Raw genomic sequence first — 10148 nt, forward strand, 5'->3', positions numbered from 1 at the left:
CCCATAGAGAGGAGTAGGATATCCCTACCTCGAAGTTTTAGCCCAAAAGGAGATGAAGACTCCAAGATCAACTTGCTCCAAATCCAAACTTTTTCAGATTAAATCGAAGCTCTCAACGCCCTCTATCTTTTTAACAAAGGCCCTAGGCTAGATTCACACCCTAGGGAGATCAAATCTTAGAGAGAGTGCAAGTTTAGAGAGAGAGAGAGTGTCGGATTAAGGGTTTGCTCAAAGAAAAGAAGTGAAAAAGTGATGTTTTAGACGCTGCTGTCCGCTGATATAAAACACTCTCGCTCGAGCGAAGGCTTGGTCGCTCGAGCGACCAGACACAGAAAACTCTCGCTCGAGCCAAGAAGTTCTCGATCGAGCGAAGAAAAACCCAGACCGCTCGAGCCACGACAATCTCGCTCGAGCCAGAAACTACAACTCTCAGGTCCAGAACCGGGGCAACACTACTCTCGCTCGAGCGACAAACTCCTCGCTCGAGCGAAGGACCAAAAAATCTGGGCAGCAACACTAGGCTCCCAAACACAACCAACCTGTAACAAACCTGCCCAACACATCCCATAACTCACTATACAAGGTACAAAGGATGCAAACAAGATAATAAACAACATCCAACATCCACGGACACATGTCCGGATCACTGTACAACAAGGGTAAACCCGGGATCGCTATATATATTTATATAGGTTACATCATTTTTATATTTTTTTATAAAAAATTAAAAGATATACTTATTTAAATTATTCCAAGGGTAAATTACAAATACATCCCCTGAGGTTTGCTTAAAATACAAATTGCCCCCTATGGTTTGGAAAATTATAAGTACCTCCCTATCAAAAATTTTTATTTAACAGAATTAATTAAAAAAGTGAAATTTTTAACTGTTCACCTATACAATAATAAAATTAACTTAATTATTAATTGAAATAAAATTTTAACATTATTAAAAACTATTAATTAACTTGATGATTTATTAATAAAATGACCTATTTGTTATGAAATGAGAAACCTTAGGGGCATAATATAATTTCTAGAACCATAGGGGATAATTTGTAACTTAAGTAAAAATCAGGAGGTGTGTTTGTAATTTACCCTTATTTCAAATGAGTTCGGATTCTCGGCTGCCCTTTCCTGCAGTGTGGGGCAAATTTCAATTATTAAAAAAAAAAAAGACAGCATAGAAGCAAACCAAAGAGAGAGAAGAAATAAGGAAGAAATGAGAAGAATGAAGGCAACGGCAGATCTGAACTCCTTCTTCTGTTGGTCACCCCTGCAAATCACTAGCTTTTCGCCGCCTTCTACGACTACCTAAATCCTCTCTCTCTCTCTCTCTCTCTCTCTCTCTCTGCATTGAAGTTGGAGAACTTTTTAGTTCTTTTTCTTCAAGCTCAAAGACAACTGGTTGGTGAATATCATAGCTTTGATAAAGCTATGTAAATACATATGGACTAGCATTATGTTGGCGGGTGTTAGTGTGAGCTGATCTTGGAGGTTCTTGGGTTAGAGTTTTAGTTTAGTTTTGAAGAGGTGGTTTTTTTTTTTTAATCAATTTCCTTCGAATTGGAATGATTGAGTAGCTGACAAACAAATTAATTGATAAAAAATTTGGGGGTTCTTCGAGATTATTGGCTGATTTAGGAAAATCTCATGTAGGTTTAACTAAGAGGATGACGGAAATGGCCTCGCCGTTTCTTGGAGTGGGAAGAAGAGAAGGCAGTGAAGAGAGAGGTGGGTTTTAGAGTTTGAGAGGTTTTGAAGAAGAGGAGAGAGAGGAAAGAGACCAAGGGTATGAGAGAAGAGAGAATGAAGGGAGAGGTGGGGTGATTGGGCGATGACGGCGGCTAGGGAGTGGAAGCGCCCAAACCCTAGATCTAGATCAAGATGGTGGGAAGAGATTGAAGGTCTACCACTGCCTTCCTTCTTCTTTCCTTCTTCTCCCTCTCTGGTTTGCTCCTGTTCTATCTTTGTTTTTTTTAATTGAAATTTTGCCCCAAAACGACAAAGAGGGCAGCCGAGGATCAAAACTCATTCCAAATATCCCTTAAATGCAAGATCATATCCCTCATCCTCATAATGAGAGGTCAGGGTCACTACTGTGAATCCCTCACCTGTTATACCTGTTGTGCAATGAAAATAGTACGGTTTTGTATTTGTTTCGTTTTTTGTGTAGGGTTCAAATAAAGAATCTCTTTTATTTTATTTATTATTATTATTATTATTATTTTAGGATTTAGACAAAGCAACGTTCTTTTTTTTTCCCCCTTTTTATTGCCTTCCCTCCTAACAGTTAAATTAAAAAAAAAAATTATGTACAGTATCAATGTAAATTCATTGTGTCTAGTACAATTGAAATATTGTATTAGAACTAGTATATTATATAAGGGCTAGGCTTGTCTCCAGTTTGAGATCGGACTAGAGCGTGTTGTTGGGCTTGTGGGGGCCAACCACAGGTCCTATTTTGATGATTCGAACCATTTAATATATAGAAATCGTTGAATATTTTATCCCTATAAAAAAAATCACGTTGATCGGATATCGATAACTACTTGATCAGATCAGATTTCTGTCAATGATAAATATAATTTTCAAAATAAATTGTTGACAATAATCTGAATGCTATAATTTTCAAAATAAATATTATTATGTGTATATCATTAATGAAAAAAATTATATCGATCTAATAATCGTAATATTTTCATTTTATAGCATTTGTCTCTGAAAAAACTAAATGATAAGAGTGTTTTATAAAATAGACCATCCACTTTTTTAGAGACAAATGCTATAAAATGAAAACCTATGACTATCGGATCAATTTAAATTTTTTCGTGGATGATATACACTAATGGTCCTACAAAATTAACAGTTCGATGAAACGGGACCCATGGTGGACTCCACGAGTCCGAACATGACAATCAAATTCAAATTTGAACTTAAGAAAAAATCAACCCTTTTCATTATACCAAAATCAAATTGTTAATAACGAATCATCTCTAAAAGTTTGATTAAGCGTCGCAAAAGAGACGTTAGAGGGTAGTGAAGAGGTGCCGGGGAGTGGCAGCCAGAGGTGGAAAGGAATTGAAAATGACGGCTAGAGATGGTGGTGATGGTTGGTGCCTACGGTAAGAGGAGATTTGGATGGTAAAAAAGGGTAAAACTGAAATTTTATGGATAGATAAAATTATAATAAAAATGAGTGTTACTATCAGCACTTACCTAATTTCTTTGGATCCCTCAATTCTCACCTTTTTTTTTTTACAATTATACTCTGAAGTAAAATTACATTAAAAGATAACTTTTAAAGGAACACTCACCCACAAAGTGAAAATAATTAAAATAACACTCTACAATACGATACACCCACCTCCATCCCCATCTATATGTATTTCTTACCAACCTAAACCCTAACCATGTTCTTCTTCATCACCATCCTAAACCCACATATTTATCTTCAATGAAAAACATTTGAAACCACCTAATTAGTTAATGTTTTGTTCGGTGGATTCAAATATGTTCGATATTCCAAATCAAACAATCCTATTACAGACTCTGAATTTCTACATTTGTGGTTGTTTTCACCATTCGTTGATACTTATAGAGTAACAGAGGACGATTACAATAACTATAATGAGGTTGTTGTTGCATTGATAAATTTATCTATCTTGCATTTACGATTATGGGTCATTTTCGATTCAGTACTGATTTGCCGATTGTTAAGATTTTGTTCAATAAATAGAAATATTAAGTTTAGTAATACAATGTTGAACATAAACATTTTGTTCGGCACTGGAATGCCAAACAGTTCCAAGTTGTAGGATTTTTCCTTTATTTCTGTTTTTTCTGAGGATTTTTCCCTCTAAAACCCCTGTATCAAGGGTTTTATCCCCAAAAAAAAAAAACGCAATAGGGAGTTGGAGGTTATTTGAGAGAAAAAGAAAGAGATCGTCGAAGAGATTCCAATGAGATTTCCAACTAAGATACTGTTGTTCATGGTGACACGGAGAAAGAGACATCGTTTATGAGACAAGGAAATGAGAGGGACAGTCGATTCATCTCTCAATCATTTGTTATTCCCAATCGTCTCTCAATCGTTCATCGTTTACTGAGAGAAAAAGAATAAGAAAGGGTGTACAAAATTAGGTGGATGTGCACTTAAGTCTGATGATATTATGAATATGAGTAAAATTAGTATTAAGTGGAGTATTTAAAGAAATCTTATTAAAATTTAGGATTTAGATTGGGGCTTACAGAAATAGAGGGTCCAAAAAAATTAGGTAGGCGCTAACAGCAACTTGTGTAGGTATTATTTAGCAACACAATTTTAAATTAAATGCTAACTCTTGATCACTTTGTGAAGAGTGAATAAATAATTTTATCTTCTATTTTTTATTTAATTTCTAAATGATTATTACTAATTGAACTAAATTAATTAAAAATTCAACATTGTAGACCAATGAAGTTTGAAGTGCAAAATCCTTATAATTGTATGCAAAAGTCGATGAAGTTTCCAAAACGTCCAAAAGTTAGACTTTCTGCCACTCAGTAAACTTTTTTTCTTATTTTATTTATATAAGATATTAAAATAAAATTTAATAAATTATAATTATAATAATGAAAATTAAATACAAACTTTATAAAATAATTCTCAAAATGGGAGGAAAAACCCCGTTTAATACACGAAGAATAAGACCTACAATACAACACATGTGAGAAGATTCGAACCATTGACTTCTTAGTGAAATATAAGAAATCGAACTAACTCAAATAGTTATCACTCATTAAACTTAAGCATGCGTTTCATGAATCATTCTAACATAACCCTTTACATTTTGAATAATATTACAATAAGATTATGATGCTGGTATTTTGATCATATTTAGATTGGGTAATTATAAATAGATTCTCTGAAATTTGTTTAAAATATGAATTGTCTCTATGGTTTAAAAAATTATAAATACCTCCTTATCAGAATTTTTAATTTAACAAAATTAACTAAAAAAATGAAATTCCTAACTGCTCTTCTATACAATAATAAAGTTACTCGAATTATTGATTAAAATAAATTTCTAATATAATTAAAAACTATTAATTGACTTGATGATTTTTTAATAAACTAGGTCATTTGTTATAAAATAAAAACCTTAAGGGGCATAATATAATTTTCAGAATCACATGAGGTAATTTGTGTTTTAAGCAAATCTCAAGAGACATATTTGTAATTTATCCTATTTATATTTTATGTCTTAATATTGTATTCATAATAAGAATTAAATCAATACAATATTAATACATGTAATAATAATAATAATAAATGATCATCACAACATGTTGATGTATTTTTTCGACACATGAATAAATTGATCTGTATATTTCTAAATTTATTCATGAGTGTGTGGTAACATTAAACAAATATCATGTAGGAAAATTCAACTAAATTTTCGTTAGCTATTCTATTCATCCATGACCAAGACTTGCATATAGTCTACCCATTCAACTTCTGGGGTTCCGATCAACAAAAAAATAAACTTCTGGGGTTGGACTGTGCAATACTTTTCCAACTTCGAACATTCCTAGCAATTTAAGTGACATTTTTATGTTTCTGTTGTTGAATAATCAAAGTCATTAGATAAACATCAACCTCAATGTTAATGAAGTCATTAATTCTTAAATAATGGAGGTGAATCATGGTAGCGTGATAGCGTGCTTATCTAAATATCTATCTGCAATGCCACTTCATAAAGATGATGACAAATGTGTGACCAGTCTCTACTTTATTAACAGGTCAAACACATGTAAATATTATAATTATCAGATTAACTGTGAAATTTTTTTTAAGATACCATATTAGATTAATGACCACTAATCCTTCTAAAAACTTAAACTGTACATATCCTCAACAGCAGTGATGACTTCATGATCATTATATTATACCCTCCCTTCCCTTGATTTAAAGACATGAGATACTTTTCACTAAGCAAAAAAAAAATGGATTTTCTGCAACATGCAAGACATTCAAGAGCAAAACAACACTTGGATGGTTTTCCTAATGCCTTGAGTCTGTTATTTGAAGCAACTGCAACAGAAGATAAAGAACACTTCCTTAATCTACTCGAAAAAAACCCAGGTGTTCTTGAAGACTCCACCACCGCGGTAGCATTAGATGAAACTCAATTACACACAGCCTCAAAGTTGGGGCATATAGTAATAGTGAGAGAGATAGTACCAAGAAAGCCTGAATTTGCAAGAGAGTTTAACCAAGATGGGTATGGTTGTTTGCACTTGGCTTCTTCAATGGGACACCGTGAGGTTGTGCAGTACCTAATCAAATGCAATATTGGCAAAGACCTATGTCTTTTCAAAGACAAATTTGGGATGACACCACTTCATAGTGCAGCTGTGAATGGGAGGCTTGAAGTTATAAGGGCATCCCTGCTCGATGCGTGGCCTGAGTCTGTCATGGTGGAGACTGAGAGAAGAGAGGCAGCTCTTCATATTGCAGTCGTGTATAATCAGATGAGTGAGGCGGAGGAGCTCATCAATGCCAAGGACAGTGGTGGCAATACAGTTCTTCACCTTGCTACCTCCAGGAAACAATTCCAGGCAAAATCTCTCTTTCCATCTTCTTGCTATTGATGTTGTTTTGTTGTCTGTCTGTTTCAATTGTTGAATGAATACGGATCCTCGGCCGCCCTCCCTGCCGCCCTCCAAAACGACGTCGTTTTGGAGGGTTTTTTTTTTCTTTTTCTTTTTGTTTTTCTTTTCTTCTTCTTCTTTCTTTCTTTCTTTCTTTCTTTCTCTTCTCTCTTTCTGTTGATGGGTTTCGGTTGTTGAGGCCGGTGGCGCCGACCAGGCATCACAGACGAGTTTGAAGGCTTCGTCAGCGTAGGGAAGGTGATTTCGCTGAGGGTTGAGGAGGATCGGCGATGAGGAGCTTCTGCTGCTGCTGATGATGAGGAGGAGGACCGACGAGGAGCTTCTCGGCGATGAGGAGCCACCGCTCCGCCTCCTCTCTGCTGCTGCTTCTGCTGCTGCTGATGATGAGGAGGACCGGCGAGGAGCTTCTCAGCGATGAGGAGCCACTCCGCCTCCTCTCTGCTGCTGCTGATGCCGCAGTGAGGGTCCATTTCTGTCACTCTCTCTCTATGCTTTCTCTCTCTAAATTTGGCAAGAAGAAGAAGAAAAAAAAAAAAAAAACCTCCAAAACGACGTCGTTTTGGAGGGCTACAGGGGTGTGCCGCAGGAAAGGGGCACCGAGGATCTGGTTTTTTGTTGAATTGGCTTCATCCTCTCATGCATGAATCAGGGACAGGATCTATGATTTGAACTTTGGGGGTTGAAAGTATGTAACTCCAATCAAGAAAATATGAATAATATTATCAAACTAAGGATTACTACCAAGGTTCTGAAAAGCGGTTGCGGTCACCGTAACGGTGGCAGTGGCGCGGTTGCGGTTGCGGGGTGTAAAGGCCGTAGTGTAACGGTTGCGGTAACCGGAACCGTGAATTTTTTTATTTTTTGCACAATTTGAAAAAAACTTACCGATACGCATATTTTTTTTCCATGATCATATTTATTGGGTTAAAAATAAATATTGATCAATTTTTATAAATTTTTAAGTATGATCCAATATATTTCATATTTTTAAATTACTATAAACTGAATTTTTTATATTTTATTTTAATAATTAATAACTTTATATTATACAAAAAATCAATCACTAACTATTATATATACAAGATAAACAATGATAAAAGTAAGAGAATAAATAAGAGCCTAAATATATATATATATATATACATATTTCAACCAAGCCAAATAGATAATGACCACACTTATTATTATTATTTTCAAATAATATATAAATAGACACACACAAACAAAATGGTTGAGTGATAGCTGCTGAATAGAATAGCATAGGCCTTATAGCTTCAACAAATCAATAACATGTTCTTCATCTTCCCTCTTTTCTCTCTCTATCTCTTACTCCTCCATTTTCTCTCTTTATCTTCCCTCTTCTCTCTATCCCTCTTCCCCCATTTTCAGCTTTTTTTTGTGTATTTTTTCGAAAGAAATAGTTTGGAGCCGTTACGTAACGGTGCATAACAAGCCGTTACGGCTGTTACGGCGCCGTTACAACCGCTACGGCCGACACACCTGTGAATCTCAATCACACTGCAAAAGCGGCCGTAATGGGTGGTGGTAACCGCCAAAACCGTTACGTAACGGCGTTACGTAACGATTGCGGCCGCTTTTTAAAACCTTGATTACTACCAACATAATTGAGTATAAGAATATGAACACACAATCGAGTATAACTTACAAAAAGTAAATAACTGATAAAAATAATTGCTATATATTTAGACATGTGAAATTGTACTCGACAATTGTTCATGATATAAAAAACATCTAAAATAAATTCGACATCAAAAATTCAAACAATGTCTTTCTCAATATATGTGATTAACCAGCAAAAAAATCATCTTTCATCATATTTAGTTGTTTTGTCTTACAAGTTTTATAGCTGAAATATATGTTTCAATGACCAGTTGAAATAGGTAAATTAACACAAGATAAATTAATCTATCAATAAAAGAATAACTTGTTTTAATAAACAATATCAAATTTAATGAACTCATATTTTAGGATTTAATGTCAAAAACAATCAATATACCTATTTCAAAAAAATGACCAAACAAGAATGAGTGACAAAATAAGAGATATCAGTAAATTAAATGTTGACGTATAGAAAAACATAAATGACGAGCAGAAAACAAAAATCAGTTCTTACATACTTAACATTCAATAACATGCAATATATTTACTTTTGTATGAAGTGCAAATAAACATATACACGTTTTTTTTGTGTGAGCATCTGAAATTTGGAACAAGCTAGAAAGAAAATTCAACAGTCATCTTCTGTTTTGGTTTTATCAGGCTGCTTCCATTGGGCTTGACTTGCATATTGTCAATCCTCTTGGGGGGTGACACAAAAGGTATACCAATTACTAAATTGTAATTACATATTATTTTTATCTTCTAACTTTCTATAATAACAGATATCTTAAATTTTAACTCTACAATAATCAGCACAAATTAAGGCCTTTCTTCACTATCAGTAGGCAATACAGAGCAGCCCAGATAGTATTATTTTAGAAATGAAAATTCAATACAGAGAAATACTTTTTTGTTCTGTTTGTTTTTGAGTTTTTACTTCATTGTTCATGCAGACTCTGGAGACACTGCTTGTGGGTAATCCTACCATTAAGGCTTCAGTGGAGGTGAATACTGTGAATGCCCGTGGTTTTACAGCTCTGGACAGCTTTGATGTCCAACTGCCAAGTGGCAAAGAGATGGACATGGAAATTGACAAGATCCTCCGAAGAGCAGGAGCTTTACAAGCCAGACACTTAACCACACCAAACCTAGGCCTACCCAACGGCAGAGATGAAGTTCTTATCGACATCAAGAACATTTTTAACAAACAGCCTTCACATGACCCTTTCATCAAATCCTCCAAAAATTTAAAACAACCGCCAATAGATGATGCGTATAACATAATGTTACTAGCAGCAGTAGTGGTAGCAACTATGACCTTCTATACAGCACTGTGCCGTCTTGACACCCTCCAACAAAATATAATTATTCCAACAGGTTTGTTCATATTCTTCAACTCTGCAGGGTTTTTTACATCAATAGCTATGATTATATACCTCACAGATGAGCAACCCATGAAACTATGGCTTCTAATCTCTTTGTCCTCACTGCTTGGATCTTATACATGCTCAATAACCAAAATATCGCCAAATGTACCTCTCAATCTGCTTTGCCTAGCAAGTCCTGCCCTGCTTTTGGCAGCTGCCAGGGTTTTTGCCATTTTTTGCAGCTCGAGTTGCAAGTACCTGCAATGGAAATGCACAAGGAATCTTGATATCTATTAATGTCAGACACTTTATTCAATGATTCAGAAAATCTCTCCCTGAGTTAAATGGTTTTTTTCACCTTAAGGCTTCAAATTTAGAGGTTCTCTATTGGCAGATTATAGTGCTGTGTATAAACTGTAAGATATGTTGTGTTCTGTAAATTCTTGTCTGAAAACTGTTTGGATTTTCATAATTTGTATTATATGAATGCTTTTTACCTAGAAC

At 34.8% G+C, this 10148-nt stretch overlaps 2 protein-coding genes across 2 annotated transcripts; both read left to right on the forward strand.

Annotated features, from left to right (window-relative positions):
• Positions 1-5988: 5988 nt before the first annotated feature.
• LOC145798841 (putative 26S proteasome regulatory subunit p28) lies at positions 5989-6636 on the forward strand. Its single transcript, XM_082887996.1, has one exon. It carries the CDS (start codon positions 5989-5991, stop codon positions 6634-6636), a length of 648 nt encoding a protein of 215 aa, XP_082744122.1.
• A 350-nt stretch (positions 6637-6986) lies between these two features.
• On the forward strand, positions 6987-9941 carry LOC145798850 (uncharacterized). The gene is made up of 2 exons (XM_082888083.1): positions 6987-7115; positions 9231-9941. The coding sequence occupies exons 1-2, from the start codon at positions 6987-6989 to the stop codon at positions 9939-9941; spliced, it is 840 nt and encodes a 279-aa protein (XP_082744209.1).
• The last annotated feature ends 207 nt before the right edge of the window (positions 9942-10148 follow it).

The sequence above is a fragment of the Camellia sinensis genome, chromosome 1, assembly GCF_055761805.1.
Source record: "Camellia sinensis isolate YWXY chromosome 1, ASM5576180v1, whole genome shotgun sequence".
NCBI lineage: Eukaryota > Viridiplantae > Streptophyta > Magnoliopsida > Ericales > Theaceae > Camellia > Camellia sinensis.

Bases quoted from the DNA above. Each gene is read 5' to 3' on its own strand.
- LOC145798850 (XM_082888083.1), top strand. From the start codon at position 6,987: ATGAGGAGCCACCGCTCCGCCTCCTCTCTGCTGCTGCTTCTGCTGCTG. The intron at 7,116-9,230 runs GTGAGGGTCCAT...TTGTTCATGCAG, and splicing joins CTGCTGCTGCTGATGCCGCA to ACTCTGGAGACACTGCTTGT.
- LOC145798841 (XM_082887996.1), top strand. From the start codon at position 5,989: ATGGATTTTCTGCAACATGCAAGACATTCAAGAGCAAAACAACACTTG.